This window comes from Bacillus rossius, chromosome 6, assembly GCF_032445375.1.
Source record: "Bacillus rossius redtenbacheri isolate Brsri chromosome 6, Brsri_v3, whole genome shotgun sequence".
In the NCBI taxonomy this organism is placed as follows: domain Eukaryota; kingdom Metazoa; phylum Arthropoda; class Insecta; order Phasmatodea; family Bacillidae; genus Bacillus; species Bacillus rossius.
The window spans coordinates 51,406,431-51,428,984 of record NC_086334.1 but is presented as its reverse complement, the minus strand read 5'-3'; the positions used below and the strand labels follow the sequence as shown (position 1 = coordinate 51,428,984).

The 22,554-nt window shown below is 37.7% G+C and overlaps 1 protein-coding gene across 1 annotated transcript in view; it reads left to right on the top strand.

The window, feature by feature from the left end:
• The window catches only part of LOC134533174 (cubilin), a 343,648-nt gene that overhangs the window by 103,838 nt on the left and 217,256 nt on the right, over positions 1–22,554 (top strand). The window contains exons 21-23 of the mRNA XM_063370538.1: positions 5,755–5,935; positions 12,305–12,548; positions 21,103–21,233. Of these exons, the coding sequence (XP_063226608.1) occupies positions 5,755–5,935; positions 12,305–12,548; positions 21,103–21,233 (556 nt within the window). The remainder of the gene's footprint in view (positions 1–5,754; positions 5,936–12,304; positions 12,549–21,102; positions 21,234–22,554) is intronic.

Genomic DNA, 22,554 nt, shown 5'->3' with positions numbered 1-22,554 from the left:
CCTGACGGGCCAGCATACACTAACAACCCATCCTTCTCGGCAAAGGGTAAGGCCATTCCACATTGCAAATCGTTCCGGATTCGAATACATGCAGGATCATCCTGCTGGCAGGCATTCAGGTTTATGAAGGATTCGGGGAAGATTTTGCACACCGAAATAAACTCAACCGCATCTGGGGGGGAAGGGTTATCAATTTCAAAATCATCCGGGTTGAACATTCTAGATAAACTGTCGGCCACAACGTTCTCCGCACCTCTTAGGTGATGGATTACAAATCGGAATTTTGACAACCGCAGTATCCAACGCCCAAGCTTCCCGAGCTGCAAGGGATGATTGCACAGCCAACTTAAGGCCTGGTTGTCTGTATACAGGTCGAACTCTCTACAATCCAAGTAACACTCGAATTTTTCGAGTCCGAAAAGGCACGCAAGGGCCTCCTTCTCATAGGTGCCCAAGCGGCGCTCTGACTCTGAGAGGGTTCGACTTGCGAAAGCAATTGGTCTCAATTTTCCGTTCTCCATGTGTCCGAGGACGGCTCCAAGGGCTACTGAGGAAGCATCAACCTGCAGGGGAAAACGTTTATTGAAGTCGGGGAGAATTAACACGGGGGCGGAACACAAACATTTTCTTAGAGATTGAAAGGCCGTTTCCTGTTCCTCACCCCAAACAAAAGCAGCGTTTTTCTTTCGCAACCGATTCAACGGCGCGCAAATCGTGGCAAAATCTGGGATAAAACGCGCATAATACCCCAGCATGCCGAGAAATTTTTGAATTCCCTTCAAAGTCTTTGGACGCGGAAAAGTAGCCACGGGGGCGACCTTATCCGGATCCATGTGAAGTTTCCCTTCTGAAATTACATAGCCTAAAAATTTTACTGAGTCTTGTGCCAAGGAAATTTTATGTGGATTAACAGTAAGATGCGCGTTTCTCAGACGTGCCAAGACTTGCTTAAGGTGATCAAGATGTTCTGAAAGTGAATTACTATATACAATTATGTCGTCGATATAGTTAAAAACAAATTTGTATTTAAGGTCGCTTAGCACATGGTCCAGAACACGGCTCATGGCTTCGCTCCCGAAACTTACACCCATCGGAATTCTGTTGAATTCGTAGTGGCCAAAAGGGGTTGAAAAGGCAGTGTATTTTCTACAGGCGGGATCAAGCAAGCATTGATGGTAACTGTCGTTGAGGTCGATGATGGAAAATATTTTGGCTTTACCCAAGTGTTGTAAGGCGCTCTCTACCGTCGGTATTGGCCAAACTGGATGAATTACCTTCTTGTTGAGAGGTTTAAAGTTATGCACAAGGCGCCACTCAGAGCCCCCCTTCTTAGCAACCAAAAAAGTAGGGGTGCAAAACTCGGATGTCGAAGGGGTAACGACGCCGGCAGCGAGTAATCTGTCGATAATGGCGCGCATGGCCTGCAGCTTAGGGGGAGAAACCTTCAAATATTTGGCAAAAACGGGCACTTCGTCGGTAACATGAAAACGAAAAGGCAAGATGTCACATCTGCCGATCTTACGTGTTATCACGTCAGGAAACTCCCGCACGAGAGCGGCGATGGCTTGATCGCGCATCGCGTTATCGGAATCATTGCAACTCATAACTATGGGTTCGCGGACCTCATGACGTAAACGAATTTTTACAGCAGGAGCGAAATCAAATTGCAATTCATGGTTGGCGGGACTGAGTCGACAGCGTGATTTGCCCAAAAAATCTAAGCCAAGGATTAGATTCGGCAAAATCCCGGGGACAACGACAAACGGCCAACTCCAGGAAAATCCATGGATTTTAAAATGAATTATAATAGATTTACATGTGCGTATGCCTTGCCCGTTAGCGACAACGATATTCCTTACGGAATCATCCGATACAACTCGTTGTGAAAGTTGAGGGTACAACTGCACTAATGTGATGAAACATTTTTCACTAATAACAGACCGGGTAGCACCGGTATCGACTAAGGCTGGAAATAAATGTTTCTGAATTTTAATTGGGAGGAAATGTAAATGAGTGGGTTCAGAGGATTTTTTGAGTAGCCGACGGATACGACCTCTTTTCCGTCCCGTCCAGATTAGTTTTCCGCACGAGGCTGTCTCTCAGTTCCCGTGCAGTCGCTCCTATAATGTCCCACTGCCTTACACCGAAAACATCTACGTTGATTTATTTCCACCCGCGGAACAGTACACTCATACGTGACGTGTCCAAAGGCGCTACAATTGGCACACCTGCCGGCTCCGCGGCGGGTGTCCAAGGTCACTAGCTGCCGTGACTGGGTCAAGGTCGCGGACCGCGAGCCCACGGGCGCGGTTACCTCAGGCGGTAAACTCATGGCCGCGCGAGCTGCGGCCCGCGCCTCGGGCCCAGGCGTGAAATGGGCAGAACGCTCGCCGCGAGGCAGGCTGTCAAACACACGAGGCGTGGAGGTGTCTGCCACGTCACGGAGTTTCGGGCTACGGGGAGTGAGAACGGGGGGGGCGGACTGCGACGTAAAAATACGTCCGTCAAAACGAGAGTCATTTTTCACCGAGCTGGGGCGCTTTGCCGGGAACTCAGCTTGATACTTAGCAAGAGAAACAAGGCGACTTTCCACTTCGCCCGCCCAAGTCCGTAGGCTTGCGAGCGAGGTGGGAGGAGCGAGCATCGAGCAGTTCTGCCACACCACGGGGGCCAAATTACCCAAAATAAGTTGGACAAACTCCTCTTCCGGGGTACCCAGCTCTAAGGCTCCCGCGTACGCGGTAACCGACGTGACATATTCCATAATGGTTTCATCTGGGTTTTGGAAGCGCCACACTAGCTCCCTCTTACAGGCATCTAGAACCCTAGGCGGACACACTGAACATACCAGTGATTTTTTAAACTTATCAAAGCTCGTACCCTGAGCAATGGCCTCATTTAACAGAGGTACATGGATGTCCGTAACTTTACTTAAGAGTGCTTTCAGAAAAGCCTCAAGTGGAACTAAATTTAATTTATGCAGGCTCTCAGCCTTAATCACAAAATCTAAGATCTGCCTGGGATCACTTCCACCCAGGAACGGGATGGTTTTAAGGGCGGCAAAAAAAAGTTTTACGTTAAATGAGGACGAGGAAGGACTCACATCAGCTGGGGGCTGCCTGGTCGTGACTTCAGATGCGGCTCCTGCGGATTTACGCAGGTAGTCAACCAAACGCGCCCTCATCTCGGCGACGGTATCGGTGTCCGCCAAGGGCAGACCATTTTCCTCGAGATGCAGCGCCAAATCGGTCTTGTGCAACTGGTAAACCCAGCTCACGGAGACGGCCATGGTGCACCGAAACAAACAATACAAACGGATTTATCACTATAATCTGCCTAAAGAGCAGAGTAGCGCAGTTTTGCAGCGTGGGGGTATCCAGTTAAGCATACCACCAGGGTGCATCCATGCGCCACCAAACACTCCTACTGATTATCCTACTCATGCAAGCGAAGTGTATGGGGGCACAAGAAAATCGTGTGTGGGGTCTTTGCTAGAAAAGACAGTTAAGCAGAAAGTGATAAATCATAAATACAAATAAAGAACATGAGTCGCACTCAACAACGTTATAATTTCGCAAACTTAACACATATACATACACTGTCAACGGATTCGATGCCAGCTAGAGGCACGTGCGTAGCAAATACAAATTAGCATACATTTACTGAAGTTTATTCCCTTCACAATGATTTTCACTCCTTATGTCTTTACTGAGTCCTTGCTTATGGAAAAAACTAGGGTGAACCTTGTGCCCAATGTACTCTGATTCAACAAACAAACTACTACTGCGTATCTCTTACAATCGTACGAAACAACAAGCAACAAGCAACAAGTTAATATTCTTTCTCTCTCTCCGTTACAAGTTGAATTTCCTAGGCATGCCCTGGATCATGCAGTATAAAACAGTCGCCTCTGACAATGGGGATAGACATTTGCTCAATTTCTGTGCGAAATTATGACTCAGTTACCACACACTATAAGAGAGGAGAGAAACCAATATTCAAGTATACGTGCGTACGCATTACGTTACGGCCCGGAGGCGAGCGAAGACCAAAATCATAGTGAACAATATGTCATTACACACGTGATTCACAAGACGTACGTTGCTGTTAACAACTTTAGGAACTGACTCAATATACATACAGACTATACGAGCGGTCCAAACACGTGTAGGGGCAAGGAATTATGTACTACAAAATAAACCAACACCTAATATAACGTTAATTGTGCACTCCTCGAAAAAAACATATTAAATATCTATTACTCATAGAGAGCGTAGTCCCGCGGACAGAAATGCAAGCCCAAGAGAGAAGCGAGGGATCGGTTACATGGTTTGTTACAGCTACAATTTTCAGTGGGTCTCGTCATGATGACATTCACTGCCAAGCCTAGGTAAGCGTAATACAGAGAAGTGCTCAAACAAAATATGCTAGATCACGGGGGGTATGCCTTAACCAAATGGCTCCGGTCGGGGGTACAGCTGGGAGGAAAAGAAAGAGGGCAAAATCGAGGCAAAACGATGCGTAAAATTACGTCATACGGAGCTGAAAGCTCTTATGAAAAAAAAAATACAAGGGCGGCATCGGGCACTTAACGTGCTTACTTCTAAACCAAAAGCAATCAAAGCGTGGTCTGGATGCCGTTGAAATAAGTTAAGAGTCCACTGCCGACAATGCAAGTCGCGCAGCAACTAAAATCAAAACCACATGCAGGAGGGAGTAAGCAAATGCTTCCAGCAGAAAGAAGAAACAAAAGAAAATATTACACAGAATATAAATTAAGTGAGGGTCAAAGTCAAAAGGGATGGCTACATGAAAATCAAGGCTGGCAAGCATATTTAATATTTACGTTACTCGCACGGCCATCGTGTGCACACACTAACTCCGTCTCCTGAAGAATTTTACCTAGACGAGCTGCCCCTCGACCGGGCCGGGGACGACCTGCTTCCACCAAGAGAGACCCACGAAATGGACAATTAAAAGTTATACGCGCTCATTTATACTATTCGCTAGATGGCGTTGCAGTCGCTACAATTGAGGAGAGGCTAGGGGGAAAGAAAGGGAAGGGGAAATTGGCACCTTGAGGCGGAGAGGGGTTAAGAGGGGAGAAGGAAAGGAAGGCTGCGGCACGGAGATGACGTCACAGAAGCGCGGCGGGCGCTTCACGTCAACAACAGTGTCATTACAGATGGACTTACACCAAACAAGTTATGGAAATTGGGAAATGAGTCCTTACTTTACTTGTAATTTTCTAGCACTAAGCCACCATATTTTATAAATGAAAGGAAAGCAGATTGCCATCCACATTTTTACAGTTACATATATTTATATGGTGCATAGCTCCCTTAGTATTCACTTAAGAGAAAAATTTGTGATTATGTTTACGTTTTAGTTTCTCATAAGAATCTAGTATTCCCTGGGTATTTTTCAGAGACATTCTGTGTAAAAGCATCAAGAAAAATATTTTGTTCATGTTCTCTGAATGTATGATAAAAACATGTATCTTTTATAAATACCAATTATTACAAAGTTATTAAATATGTTGCTTTATTTGACATGTGATAAAATTAACATTTGTATTTTGTGCTCATCAATTAGAGGGTTATTTGTATAATCTTAGAGGTGATTCTTTTTGGTTGCATTATTAGATAAAACTCAGTAGTAAATTGTATTTTCATGGCATGTAAATGTTGTAGAGCATGATGTATTTAAGGAGTTATGGCATGATGTGAGTTATTTTCATTGTGATTTTTGTAGATTCATGATGGCGACACTACAAATTCTACGCTTATTGGTGGAAGGAGGTACTGTGGTGAAGACAATGAACATGTGCCCCCACCAGTCCAGTCAACACTCAATCACTTGCTCATAGTTTTTCATACAGATGGCTCAGTTAGCAATAAAGGGTTTCTAGCTAACTACAGCGCAATAAACATATGTGAGTATTATTGCACAGTATATACATCTTCAACTTTTGGATGGCCCGGCCTCTTACTTTAAGTAGAAGAGTTTAGTACAGTGAAAGTCCGTTGTAGCGAATACGGTCTATAACGTAAAGTCCGCTATAACGATAATTGCCATCGGCACCGTCAGTTTCGCATATGCTGCGTAGGATAAAAATTTCGGAAATAACGAATGCAGCATGGGCTCATTTTTGCTATAGCGATAGATTACACGCCTGTAATTTTGCTCTAAAACAATGAGAAAACATCTACAATTTCCTTAATAAATGAGAAACAGCTTCGCACAATTCCACGCGTTCGGCAAATGAAACAATGCGCATGATGTGACCGTCTTGGCAACACCGTACAAGGTGGGGCCCCACAGCGAGCATAGCTTGCCTCGTGGCGACGAAAGCAACAGGGCCCCGCTGCAAGCATTACTTATTTAGAATCACACCGACTGTAGCCTGTAAATGAGAATTGACGATGCATTGCCGGATGGTTCAGCAGCTGAGCCCGGTGTTTGGCCTACTGTTGCTGAACAACTGCATGTGCCATGCACGTTCCACGAATTTGCCACGGCTGATGATAATGTTGACGTGTGCGGGGAGTTGACGAACACGGAACTTGTCGAGCTCGTCTCTTCTAATCAAAACGAAGCGGCGTCTGAAGATGATGACTATAATGACGACGAACCAAGTGATGTATCTGCTCTAGAGCTGTAGCAAACCATATGTATTTGGCACTGAGTAACGGGTGCACCGTCTAATAACGAGCAACGAGTAACGAAACGTTACACACCGCTACATCTCGTTACTCGCATTTTTCATATGTTTTACGCATGCGCGCGCATATTCGATGAATTTACGTTACAAAGAACGATGTTTGTTTATTAAGTAAAGTATAATTTGGAAATTCGTCTTCCAAGTTTTTTACTGTTTATTAAAGGTATTATGTGTGTAGACAAAGTTTGAGATTGGAACAGAAACAACGTAAGAAAGTATTTTTTACAAATTAGAAATATGTATGTTTTTGTTTTTTATTATCGCGTATTTTTACGTTTTTTTTTGTTCTTATCTTAAAAAGGTAATAAAGCCGCTCTAATGAGATTTAATTGTTTCTTGGTTAACAAAAACTGTTAATTCAAATATTGTTAATTGTTTATATTTTATTTACTATTATTTACGCGACGTCATACTGTACGCGTACGCAATACGACTCGATTCGTTGCTGCAACATAACACAGCATGTTATGCGGTATCAGAAGTAACGAGTAACGTAACGATACGATAGTAACTAGTACTAATTGTTATAGTAACGAATACATACGGGTACACTTTTTTTCGTTACTTTTACACCTATAATCTGTTCCGTTGAAAACTTCAATAATGGAGGCACTTGACACAATCAGTCATTTTTATCAGCATACAAATGCTTCGACGAAAGATTTGACGAACTTCCAAGAGTTCCAGTCGTTTATTTTGTCCGAAAGTCTAGTGAAATCAAGGCAAACGAAAATTGATTCATTTTTTAAAAAGTGATTTTTAATTTTGTGTTATTTTCCAAGGGTCTGTACGAGTGATTATTTTTGTGTTACTGACCAATTGTCGGAAAAATTATTTTATGTAATTTGTATGGTTGTCCGATGTAATAAGAGAATTTTTGAAATTTTTTTTTGTTTGACATTTTTCATAGGTGTCAAGGTAAGTAAAAATGTGACAAATTTTAAAATAAATTTCACTACATCTTTGAGTTTACATATTGTTAGTAAGTATTCAAAACTCCGCAAATATGCACCCGATATCAGCAGCTTAGCACACATCTCCAGCAAACCAGCTGCGGTCAAAGCGACAGGAAGCGGCCGGCATGACCTTGCGTGACCCCGCCCGCCCGTCTCCATGTAAACAAACAGCTGTGCTCTTAGCCACAATGTGCGTGATGGCCTTATCACGGCCACGCGGTCTCATATTTCGCAGTCGGCAAGTGCTGATATAGCTTAAAAATGTTATTTTAGTAAGTTTTATGTATATTTCCTTTACTTTTGTTGTGAATTTCCATAGTAAAAACAAGCGAGAAAATAATATATTTTAAAAATGCTACAAAAATAAGATTTTTTTTGAAATTTTGGCTATACCAAAAATTCGCTATAACATAAACTTTTGGCGCCGTTATAAATTTACGTTATAACGGACTTTTACTGTATTTGTGAAATGATATTGGGTGGCCATTTGTGATTGGCATTGTAGCAACTTAGGTTATTTGCCCTCCCCACATTCTGAATAGGTTTATTAAAGAATTATTTTTTATAATCAGAAATTATGTATTGTTAGTTTTTTATCATTATTTAAATAACAGCCTTTTTTAAAATAAGTATTTTTTGTATTTGCAGCATGTTTTATGAGCAGAGGTTATATTTATTTAATGCTTTTTAATAATTCTGATGGTTGGTTTTCTTCATTGTGAAAAAGTAGTAATTTTGCTTACATATTTAAGTTTTTATGTGATTTTACATTTATCTTTTGTATATTTTGCCATGGTTATTTGGTTTTAAGGTAAGCTGATGCACTAGTTTTACCAGTAACATAAGCATTAGAGAGAGACAGATGTATTTGGGGCCTAGGGAAATAAATACAGACATAATCTGTCATGTGGGTGACTTCTCAAAGTACATATAATGTTCTGTTTTCACAGCTGGAAAGTGTTGATTATCTCTACTAATATTATAAAATAATGTGAAAGTGTGTTTGTCTGTCTGTCCTTTTATGCAGCAACAGAGCAACGTATCAGCATGATTATTTTTCATATACGTAGATTGTTTATGGGCCGGAGAGTGACATAGTCTACATATAATTATGAAATTCCATTCCTAAGGGAGTAAAAAAGGGTTGGTTAGTTTCAGTTTCATAATAGAAAATCATATGCAGTAGGTCATAGACACACGAACAGTGAGTTTGTGTTATTTCTTTGTGTCTGCCACACTTTCATATTCTTCTCCTTGGCAAAACCCATTCACTTAGTGAATCTCATGGCTGCTAGCAAACAAAAGGCTCTAATAACAGTTTAGTTTAGAACTTCGATTTGTGCATCCGTCACGTCTTGCCTAGGGGTTACATGCCTTCCCACAAAATGAAGCTAAAGATTTGCATCCTGATTTTGCTGATGCGTAGCCTTGATGCACCGAGATTGTGCAATCAATGGGACGTTAAAATAAAAATTTCTAGTTTTTTAAGTTTATGTCCTACAGACTTGAAACTCGGTAGTGATGTTTCTTATATTATTATGTGTTTAACCCAGGCAACGCCAAGTACTTCAGCTAGTTGGTCATAATTGTAAGCATCTCTGTGATTGTTTGTTGATGGCGTCACGAGTGTAGTTTTTGTCCCAGTGAACAAGAAGCAGGAGTAGTAGGTTGCCAAGCTAGTCGTTACTTGGGCAACAGCGGGAGTAGGAGTGTGAGTGTTGGCTCACCAAATGTCATACGTTAATTTAGCAAAGAGAAGATTTTCATGACTGCGGTCCGGGTCGGGCTGTTTAACATTTCTTTTGGACATTGTTTCCAATTAGAATTTGATGACCACAGGTTGCAGCAAAGGCCTAGAGTGGAGCCTTTTAGTAAATTGGTGACCTCGTCAAACTGACGATGGTCTCTCGGTCATTTGTATTGTGCGTCGCAAGCGACCGCGCGATTTTGTCAACGAATAATAGTTAAATAGTGCCCAAGTGATGAACTGATTAGTTTGAGAAATTTTTTCATGTACTGCAAGTTTTTTTTTGCCTTTCGTAAATGTTATGCGTCGTAGAATGACAACCATGTTCAGTGTTTGGCAAAGGAATAAATAAATAGACAAAATTTATTAGTGAATTCTTTAATTTTTTGTAAAACTAATTTTAAAGTAAACAGATTTAACCTCAAAAAATAACATTTTATAGAACTTAATTATTCTCTGCACCCAGCAAATTTCTTCATGTGTTTTTGCAATCTAGACAAATTGGTTTCTAGCTGGAGGTCTGTGTTGTTTCAAAATATGTAAACCCAGTGAAAGATCTACAGTAACTTGCATACATTCAGGGCCGGCGCGTCCATATAGGCGAACTAGGCAACCGCCTTGGGCGCCAAGTAGCTGGGGGCGGCGCAGAACGGCACATAACAGCTGATATAATATGTTTAACGATTATTGAAACTAGATGAAAATGGATTTTTGTAACAGTTTGGAATGTTTATATTGATATAAGTAATTATTTAAAGTCCACGGTGACCTGTTTATGATTTGTAATAAGTAAAAAAGTAAAAAAAAAAAAAAACACAAGCCTGCTTACATTTGATTGTTGACATTTTTTTTATGTGTCCGGTGGGTTTGGGGGGGGGGGGGGGGGGCATTAAGGTTTTTCGCCTAGGGCGCCAATTTACCTTGCACCGGCCCTGCATACATTGATGTGTGTGAAGTGGAAAATTGCTTATAATATGAGAATGTCATACCTGTAATAATTGTATGTTTTACTCGTGTGTTTTTTTTAAATATAAATTAGCTTTGCAAATGCCATTTTTTAAAATTATAATCAAAGTCTATGATATAGATGTTAGTCTTCACCATAGACAAAGTTGAAAAATCATTTAAATCTTTTTGCTGCATTAAAAAAATAAATGTAAACATAGTTGTATCTTTAGTGCTGGACTAGATGTTATGTCAGCATTCCCTGACAAGTTCTGAATAAGAACACTGTGGGAAGCATTTAGCATTATTTATAATGAGTTGCCTCTGCATGTATATAAAAAGCAAAAATTATGGGGGTAAAATATGAAGCTTGTGAAATGTAAACAAATTACAAATTATTGTCTATATATTCTTAAGACTTTGTAAAAAGAGTCTTGTTCTCTCTCTACCCCGTTATGTGTATACAGTTTAAATAAAACAAAACAATTTTAGCAGTTAACTGTTCTGGGTTGAATATTTTTTTCTATAAATTTATTATGCAAATGAATCTTAATCTCTGTCTGAACACACCTACTTAATATGTCAATATTGTCATCATCCAATGAGTCCCCTTTGTTAATAAATAGCTTACCTTTTCCCTCAGAAGAGGCATCTGATTGGCGTGGAAAATAAAGGGGGGGGGGGGGGGGGAAGCTTGTTTGTGTTAACGTTCAAGGCTTAATGTTTTCCACCAGATCTATTCAAATTTCCTTTTCTGTGCCATGTTTTGAATGTGATTTAAACTATTCTCCAAACAGACAAGTGCTGAAGGTTCTAATTCATTTTTAACACAGCTTGTTCTATTCCCTGTGAAATGAAGTTAGGCTGATAACATGGTGACATTTGTGATCGTAAATATTGCATTTAATCATGCCTCTGCTCTTAAAATAACTTTCTCTGAATCTTTGAAGTTTTTGTATTTTACTGAAGTCCAAGAAAATAATTCTTTGTATGGTCTTCGATATTCCGAAACTTTAGACACTCTTGAAAAATGGTGTTGATATTCCTACAAAGCTACAAAGAGGTAGTTAACTATTATTACAAAAATGTTTTATTCACTAGATCAGGGTCTGAGTGTAAGGAAAACCCCCATAATTTTTCTTTGCAACTCCTTTCCGATTGTGCTGCAGACTAAGTCCTTCAACAAACCTAAAATTTTATTGGAATAAAAACCCTGAAACCGTCGTCCTCTTAATAGCGGTACTCGTAGCTCTCTAGCCAAAGGCATTGCCAAAGCAACTACCCTTGATCAAGACTATCAAAGCATTTCTGTCACCCTAAAATTATACTGTCTCACTCTTCAGTATTGAATTATCTTGTTTTTACTGGCGTTATGCGAATCAAATACTGGCAAGAAATTCCAAGTAGTAACTTTGTACCATGTCTCCTTAACAATTTTGAATTCTAGAATGCTGAATGAAGCCTTTGCCTTCTGCAGACTTCTCTGTATTACTTTCATTTCCACACATTTTCTTGTTAGAGAAGATGTAAAAATGGATATACATTGTAACATCTATTTATAAGGATGGTGTAAATATGCATTTAAAATTTATTTTTCATATAATTTGGTGTTGTTAAACAGGGATGGACTCAGTTTCAAATTTTGGAAGGGGTGATTTGGGAGGAAGGGGTAGCTGATGACCGGAGTTTTTAAGGTGGTGAAAAATTTAAAAAGTAAAAGCTAGGTACGTACTTTAGCTTCTTAACACATTCCTGACATCTTAATTATTTTTTTCTTTCAGTTGGTTATTTTTAGTCATGGTGGTTATGAGGGGAGCGAGTTTTTGCCATTTGCTAAATACACATCTCCTTCATGAAGATTATGCCATGATATATATGTGTGTGTTTTGTATCTCAAGTGATACAGGTATGGGTTACGATGTTTGTGTGCAGTGTGTGGAGGCATTCTGAAGGCGAACAGAGGTGTTGTACAGTCGCCCCAGCACCCGGAGTCATACCCACCGAACACTGTGTGCACCTGGGTGATATCCGCACCCCTCGGCTGGATCGTACAGCTCACGTTCACGTTGTTCAACCTGGAGGAAGGGTTTACGTGGGTAAACACCCGCTGCCCGTATGACTGGGTGGAAGTGTTCGATAACAGCACCGAACTCTACGCAGGAGGCTCCATTGGAAGGTAAGTAGAAGTGCGTGTGTGTTCAGGGTTGGTATGCGTCCTTATATAATTAAAAAAGTTTTTCATTTGTCATTAATTAAATAAGGGTCCTTAAAAGTCCTTCAATTTAACTAAGTATTGGTTCTTAAAATCTCCTTATAAAGACTGATACATTACCGGTAATGAATAAATGCAGGTATTTTAATGTTCTTTTGTTTCCGACTTAACAGCAAACATCGCTTTGCGCAGTACAGTTGGTGAATTTCGGGCCATGTGATTACATTTTATGTATAAAGAACCTTTGGTTTTGTTTTCTGTATTTTGTATCTCACATTTACACTTAAAAGGCGCTTTTTACTATCTTGCTTGGAACTTGAAGTAAATGTTATTAGTGATCAAATTAAATGTTATCGTTACAAATTTTAGATACACTATGCTTTGGTTAGCTCTTGTTCCAAAGATAATTTTGGACTATAGGAGCTTATCTGTAAGAAATTAACTAACCAACAAAATTAATTTTTGTTCTTTAAATATTTAACATTATTTTCTTGAAAGATTTGTGATATAAATTGATAGTGGTTAAGGCAATGAAATAAAGAAAGGTGTCTTTAAAAATGCTTGAATTTTTATTGCATTAGAGGGTACAAACCATGGTGTTTATGCATCATTGAAATAAATTGTTGGAATTTTTTGGTCTTGATTAGCAGCATTGACAGATAATTGCTTCACAGTTAATTCTCATTTTCCTTGAAAAAAGGGAGTGTATTTTATTCATATTTGATGAGGTGTGGTGATGTAGAAAGATAAAAACCACATCATGTAGACACTGTATTCTTTATTGTGCCTAATGCTGATGATGTCTCATTACTGGCATAATTTTATCTGAATTTGTGTGTTGGTTGCAAATTCTACCAAATGTTCCAGGTACACCTTATTGCTATGATACAGCAGGAAAGTCTGGGGTGATAAGTTTGTATCCTTGTTTCTACATCAACAGTTTCATTTTAAACATTTCATGACAGTAGTTTGTGATCATTTGTGCATAAAAATATTTCATTTTTAATTAGACATCTAAAATTACAATCTATTATTACCATTCTATGTTTACTATGATAATAAAAATTTAAAATGCATTTCTGGTGTGAATCTTACAATAAAATAAATCTGTTCATTTAAAGAAGAGTTTATGTTTGTTTATTTATTTTTACAAATCTGCAGTTCACTTTGAGCTTTATGACATACGAAATGAGAGGAAGGTGACTGTCTAAATGAGATTTAAAAAAAAGAAACACCCTATTCCCTCTTCCCCACCCCTGTAGCCTTTGCTCATCACTTTCAGTCAAAGGTCACAATACCCGCCCCCAGCTGGGTACTAACATGTATAAAAAAAATTTATCTAAATGCAGAAAAATTGCTCTGCCCAAAATACTAACAGTTCCAGGGCTAAAACCATGTCTAAAACCCACAAATCAGAATGGGGGCAGACTTAAAGAAAATATTACAAAATGTTAATATCAAAATTAATTCAAAAGCTTTAAAAAATTCTTTACAGCAGAAAATAAGAGATGGGGTCAATTTGGTACAGCTAATAAAAACTACAGCCGAAATAAAGATAAGCATCTAGAATTTATTTTCCTTAAATATATATATATATATATAGAGAGGTATATATTAACTATGCCATACATATGACATGTTCTGAGAAAAACATTACATTACGTAAAGCACGTCATAAGTTGATCCAATTACAATAACGTATTAGGCAATACATAAATTCCTTATATAGTAGATTATATTATATTCAGTCCAACTTCGTTGCCACACTCCATATAAATATCATTACTTCCTACAATAGATTTCCTATATTCCCTACCCGGAAAGTACATTTATACAACTATAAAATATTTGAGAATAAAATTTAAAGATTAAATAAGTTACCAAAAAAAATTAAGAACAATTTCAAACCTTTGCTGGCGTCAAGCAAAACTTAGACTAAAATAATAAATTTACAAATAATGCGGACAGAGAGCTCCCATGTGAATTAAAAACCGGCTCCGGCAATATAAACATGTTACAAAAGCCTACTAAAAATATATTTCTTAAAATTAAGCCCGGTATATTATTATTACAGAATACCAAAAGAAATATATAAGTTCCAGTTCAAGTACACGGCCATGTGATTCCATTTAAAAAGGTCAGTGTGTTACGTTGTATGTTTTGCCCGGCTAAGCACACAGAGAAACGTAACAAAACAAAACAAACAATGTTCCTGAGGAATTTTTCATTGCGATGGTTCTGCGTTATTTGGAAATAAAAGAGTTTATTAAATTATCTTTTTTTTATTTCTTTTAAAAAAAATGTTTTTTCTCATCGTTACATGGCCTCAGTACACAATTTTACAACTGAATTTAGTTAGAAAAATTCGTTACTTGCACAGTTTTTTGTTTTTTCTTATATCAATTTTTATGATGTCCAAATACATACCACAGCACCGTACATCTTGCCGTTGATGGTCGAGGAGTCTTGTCACTCGCCAAAGAAAAAAAAAACTTAGTAATGTCCCTTGGTTAATTACATAACTCAAGGTACCGTTGATCGCGGACCGAAATAACACGAAATCGGGCAGATGCCGACGCCTAGGGCCTTAATTTCTAGTTAATTAGTCCGAAAAACAATGAACTTAGGTTGAAAAAATACGGCCTGGCCCCAGCCCCTAGGCGTTAAATTATCTCTTAGTAATTTTCCATTGGTCTTGCGACTTGCCGACGACGCGACCGAGTTCGGCGACGATCGAGCAACAAGTGACTTGGTCGACGAGATTACCTTCCCTTGTAAAGGTGAAAACAAGGGAGGCAACCCCGTGGGCCAACTGACCAATCAGCGCACATAATTCCAAAACATGACCATATAAGGAAATTCGTACGGGCACATCACTTGACGCCAGGGCTCGCCCTGATTGGCTGGCTAGTGGTAGCCTCCAGAGACCCTTCCAGACGGTCGCTACAGCTGTGCGTACAACGTGACGCGTAAATCCCAAACACGCATTTACAAAGTGAAAAATAACTTTCTGGCGCCAGAGTGTTGCACCTGTCTGCTCTTCCTTCTGTAACTTCCAGACTATTCTCGAAATATTACACGAACAATATCCAATAGAATTTAAAATTACCCAACAAATTTAAATACAATGTTCAAAATTTAGTAATCAAAGTTGAATTTCATACCATATTAAAAACTTTTGTTTAAAATGATGTCCTGTAAAATTATAATCTATACTGCTTTAAACAAAACAATTGCTGACAATTATCAAATATCAAAATTAATTATTATGAACTGGAGTTAACCCTCAAATTAATAATTAAGTATCTCTAGGAAATAAGTATTTTAAGGCTTTCCATGAAATTTAACCAAAGTAATTAATAATTCTTAACAGATCTGAACAATCCTTATCTATATTTTAAATAATTACTATCTTTCATATCAAAGTTATTCTTAATCAATATTCTTATGACCCAAAAAAATATACGTATATCAAATCCTCAATGTGCAATGCTACAAGTGCGCACTAAAGTTGGGAAGGCTTATTAAACGCAACGAGAATACCTGTTTCCACTGGTAAACTTAAAAAAAAAACTTTAAGTTCATTTTACGTTTCACCAAAAGGTTGAGACTGCCGCAACATTACAAGTCAACTTGAAAAAAAAGTATGTAGATTTCCCACACCTGTGCCAAAAACATGAAAGGGGCACTTACTTGATATCCTCTTCTGAAAAGCGTTTACCGTATATTTGCATAAATTACAAAATGCTCAAGCAAACGTCCGTTTGCGGTAAAGGTCACGCCCAACCAGCCAAATGGGACGAACAGCTGAGCAGTGTGTGGCGTGCATCGCCCTCGTACATCACAAAAACGTCCAATCCATCAAGCATCATGCTTGTTAAATTTAAAAGTTTACGCCTTTGCCAAAAAATAAGTACTGCACACTGCATACACGTCGTGACGCCATCACAACCGGTGCCAGGCCGACCGGCCTCTATGGCAGCGGAAAACCGACTCCCGGCCTCACTGTCCGTACGAGCGCTGTTGCATTTCTAGCGGCGACTCAAGGAACTAAAGTCCGTTTATAATGTCTAAAATGCCAATTCAAAATACTCGACGTAAAACTTAAATAAACCAGGCGATAAATAAAACTAATTATAGTAAAACAAATTAAAAATCTGAATTAATTAATACAAAACTTTCTAAAGCTGACTAACACGATGGCTTTCGGCCTGCCTCTAATGGCCGGGTAACAGACATGCTACACCCCTTAAAGCAGAATTTTAGTACTTCTTTATTAAATTGTGCACACTTAATGTTAAAAAAAGAGAAAAATTACTGTTTTCATCTGATTTGGAAAGAAACTATCCTCATCCCTCTAAATGAAATCTCTTCACTCTGTCTCAAACCCGGGCATTGCCGAGTTTTTCAACTAATACTTTTGAAATAAAATATTATATTGTTAACAAAAAAAATCTAAAAAAGTCTGACAGTGTAGGCATTTCACATCTGAAAACTGTTATTTCTGGGTATTAACTTCCAGCAGAACCTTTACGAAACGAAATACAGCTCCTGTATGTTATTTTTGTAGTGAATTCATCAATCTCTTTGGATTCATTATTAAGTTCCAAAACTTTGTCATAAACCATAAATTAAAAAAATGATTCTACCTACCTATTGATATTTTAAGAAGGAAAAAGTGTTAAAATAATGTTATTTAATAATCTCTTTGTATTTGTTATGTTGATTAAAGGGAATAAAACATTATAATGGGGACATATAATGTGTGAAATTAAGTTTAAATAACAATTTTTACATCAGGTAAAATTTTAAAACTAAAATTGTTGTAAACAGCTGTCCAAAAGCTTAAAATTCTCATATTATATATTTAAAAAAATACTTTAGAAACACTTGCTGGTATGTCATTACCTAATGTTTGCCAATGCTACAGGATTATACAGGCATCACTGTGACCAACAGCTAATATTTTTGCAACAGTCAGAATACATCCAGGATGTCTGTAACTACAGCTACTCCAGCCAAGCAGTTCCGATATTCAGCTGGCTGATGTTTGGTGCAGACATGACACGAATCAACAGATACTGTAGCATAGGTTAAAACAATATTCAAGAAAAATTTGCTGTGAAAAACGACTGAGGCTCAAGTGCAAAATTGAGAGGCTCTTTTGCTTTATACATTATATGACTTTTTAATAATAATGTATAATTACTTTTTTTTTACGTAGTTTGTGTTTCATTTGGCCTCTGACTGCTAATTTTAATATCTGGAAACATATCCATTCCTGATATCTGTGTTGCGCACTGCTCTTTCCGTTGTTTTAGCCGTAGGTGCAAGCACACACTTTGTAACGATCCAAAGCTCTGGCTAGCTCAAAATTTGTCTAGATTGCTCATACATAATAATACTTGAAGACTAAGTTGGGTTCAAAAATACTGTTTAAATTTCATAAAAAAGGTTGCTTTAAATGCTGTGAAAATAAAGTCTTCCGGACACAAAATGTTTTATATTAATTTTTATTTAATTTATTGATTATTATTTTTATTATTTATTAAATTTATCTATATGATTCACTATGAAAATAAAGTCTGAGGCACAAACTGTTTTTTATTAATTTTTATTATTTATTTAATTCATTTAAATGATTCACTATGAAAATAAAGTCTCTCTGACCAAACTGCTTTTTATCAATTTATTTTGAATTCATTACTACTTTTTATTAATCCTTCGCTAAAATCTACAGATCACAATGGCTGCCATCATCTGACCACAACACTGTTCCAGATTATACACAAAACATCTCAAAAACGTTTTTTGCTTCAATAAAACAAATTACTTTAAAATGGTACCAAAATTTCTGCCAAAATGAAGATTTATTATTGATATTTATATCCTGTGGTTACCCATGAACTCGCGGTACAAGCCAAGTACAAGCAATATGACTATACCTGAAAACTTAACCAACCAGCCAAATAGTAATAGTAACTTTAAGCTGCTTTAGAAGTTTAAATTAAGTAAATTAACAAACATGAACTAATAAGAAATAAGAGTGAAACAACACATTGCTAACATATAATCTGAAACATACAATCAGCTGTTATTTACATTGAAACAGTAAACCTAACCAGGTACTGAAAATCATCGAAAAGCATAATAAAATTATTTATGCCAATGTTTTACATGTTGAGAGGGTAAGGGCCTTCAATACTTCAACTTATTTGTAGCTTCTGCATTACAACATTAAATTACACTGTTTATAAATTCCCTCTTTGGACTGTGTAAAGTTTATTAAATCTGGAGTATGTGGCACTGGTCTCCGTTGCGTGATGCAAACTGTGTCTTGTACGAAGCGTGTGGTGCCCGATATTTTTGTCACAAACAACACAGTGACTTCAGTGCACATAAAGTGGCCTTCTTCCTTGCTCAGACTTCCCCAGTTCCCTTTATTTCCAACCGCCTAGGTGTTGTTTGCAGAAGGAAATTCAAGAAGTAAAGAAGTAATAAATAAATATAAATATATTAATAAAAAAAACCATGTGATAATGATATATGATTTTTTTTTATGTTCAATAAAAAAAATTTTTTTTGTTGTGAATAAGTCATACATACAGGACATACATGATGTAGTAATTGATTTGTTAAGTTTAAATTGATACATTTTCTAATGCATTAGAGTATTTTTATTTCCTTAACTGTTCCTTCAAACATAAGGTTCTAAAGTATTTGTTCAAGTAATCTTTCCTGGCCCTCTCATCGTGTGTGAAGCTTTTTATATCCCCAAAGCTCTACCATCCTACATCTGTTTTATTTTCTTTGCGTATTCAAGAACTCACTTTGTAGAAAATTTTTAGAGTTAAGAACATAGTTCACTGTTTAATATATTTGTATGCATAGATTATGCCAAACAGTTTGTATGTTCTATATATATATATAATATATATATACACACACACAGTAAAATCTCGATTATTCGGGCCTGGATTATCCGGTTTTCGGGTTATTCGTGCTTGACGCGGTGTAGCTACGCCGTGACTGCACTGCGCTTTTTTTTTTTATTTACTGCTGTGTCAGAAAGCTATTTACCAGCCACCTTCACCCGTCAATTTGTCACACTTTAAACCAAAAAGGAATGCCTTGACTGCTGCTTCCGGCTCAACTCCCCCCCCCCCCCTTTTTTTTTGGCATTTTTCACGCAGTTATTTACATCAGTTTTCCCAGGCACATTTGTTTTTGTAATCATGTCTGGTAAAAGGAACCGTAAAGTGCTGACATAGCAGAGAAGTTAGAAGTTGTGGACAGGTTAAAAAAAAGGAGAAACTGCCGCCAAATTAGCACAGGAATATGAAATTGGAATCCAAACCGTGCGAGACATTAATAAAAGTGAAGAAAAACTTTTGCAGTTTGCTAGTAGATCAGACAGTGTGGCAGGGCCTTCTAAACGTAAAAGCATGAAAACATCTCCCCTCTACCGGCTGAAGCGGCCAGTAACACAATGGGAGGGGGAGGGCTTCTTGAAAATGCCGAGCGAGAGACAGAGAGACAGAGAGAAAGGGAGCATGTTGTTCGCCACGTCAGGGTCCACAGCCCCGGCGCCAGCATAGCCACGGCCCTCTCTCGCTTTGCAGCCTTTGTTTACTGCGTGAACCTTTTTTTCCTTCCAACTAACGGTATTTTTCCTTGTTTGAAGATGCCATTTAAATCACTCTTTCTTACGAAAGAGCCAACAAGGAAGCACTCGTAATAACCAGATTAGTTTAGGATTACTATTTACGTAGTCAAACTGACGGTGCATTTCAAAACTCTCGTAACTTCGAAGGTCTCGTAGTATCCCATACTCGTAGTTATGACTGTAGAGTGCATCCTAATTTTAATAGGCGGAATTAACAAGAAACAATATCTTGCCGCGCGAGGTAGAAAAATAAAATGCAATAGCTGGAAGGGGGAAAAAAGGTGTATAATATTGTGCTGTAGTTCAGACATTTTGTAGTGACCTTGGATAATAGGTCGTTAAAAGGGTGGAGGGAGATGCTGAGTTGGGACTGCCTCCGCTCTCCCTCCGGTAGCAATAAAGGGGACAGGAGAAGGATGGCAGCAACACATTGCCAGTATTGTTTATGGTCCAATAAGCTGGGACACGGTATACAAAGCCTTTGCTTGTACTCATAAAATTCTACTGAAGAGACACTCTTTTGCCAGTAAATACACCATTTTTAAGTGGTGAAACGGATTATCCGGGTTTTTATATGGGCATTCAATTATCCGGGCATCGGAATGTCCCAATTAACACGGATAATCGAGAGTTTACTGTGTGTGTGTGTGTGTGTGTATATATATATATACACACACATACATATACACATATATACATATAGACACACACACACACACGTACTTGCACCTTAGTAATTTATTCATGCCTGCAAGAAAATTTGTAAGTTGTGTTAAAGTGCTGTAAGAGTGCTCAAGATTTTGTGTTCATGTCTTATGCACACCTTTAAAGTTCTTGTTGTTTGTTTATTAGGTATTGCGGCCATACTCTCCCTGCAGTGTTGACCACACAGAGCAACGTTATGACGATAATATTTCATTCAGATTCATCCAACCAAGACGAAGGATTCTCTGCTAACTATGTCACAATGGATGCTTCAAACTGTAAGGATATTATTAATTGGTTTTCTGTTAGATTGGATTAATTATATGTCTATGTACTATTAAGTAATTTGTCCATAGTAGTTTAACTGCTTCCTATTTTGTTACTTTATCAGAACTATTATAAAGGACTTTATTACATAATATTAATTTGAATACCTACAAGATGTTTGTCATGCTGTCAAATTATTGTAATGAATTTGATTTTGAATTTGATTTAGGTTATTCTTCAGTGATGATTTAAGACAACATGGTGACTGACCAAAATAAAATTCAGAAAGGAATTTTATAGAAAAAAAAGAAAATGCAAATTTTTGCTTGAATGGCACAAACCAGATTAATAATAATTTTAGCTAATCTCATATAGCCTTCAAGTACCTTCTTAAATAGAAGTTTGTTCCGAAAGGAACCTTACACATTTGGGAGGGAATCATAACCACAGTGTACTTCTAACACAATATCAGAAATAAAACCAAATGAAAATAAATGAATAACTAAAAAAATAATGTAAGCTAAATACCATGATAACATATTTTTGTGCTTACAATATTTTGTTTACTTATGTGCCCCTTATTTTTCATTTAAGTTTTGTTAAAATGAATGGAGTTATTACGTTAGATTTTTACTTATTATATTAGATTATTACTTCAGATTTATTTTGCTAATAAATGTTTATCTTCTCCAGAGATTGTGATAAAACCTTTTTTCACAGCTTAGTTCAATCATGAATTACTTTAATTATGCAAATATCTTTTGAAAAAGATGTTTTATATCATTTACACCTATCCCTCACTTAGCACGACTAATGCGTTTCTAAAAATGCTCGTGTTATTCGGAATCACGTATTCTAAAGCATTAGTTTCCATAAATAGCAAGGCTAATTAATGTGTTCCAAAATTGTGTAGGAAAATATACTTTACGTAATATAAATGTGTAGAATAACACTCAACAATAAATATGTCACACCGTTAATTTGATATGCCTCCCATCGTACTTTGTATGACAAATACAACTCCACGTAACGGGAGATATGTGCTTATATATTTTATCGTCAGTTAGTTGGCTGACTTGCCCGTCCTGGCGTGACCTTCAACTCACATCGCATACCTTTCCAAACCATCCTTTACTGACAGTGAAACCGATATTACTGTCCCGATTATTACATTAAAATTTTTCAAAAATTAAAGTGCTTATTCGCATATCACCACCTGGTTCACACCAATCCTGTCAGGCCAATGATAATTTTTCTCATTGCAACAATTTAACAACCTTTTCCATGTGAATCATCTGTTCATTTCTGTTCCGGTATCTAATGTCATATATA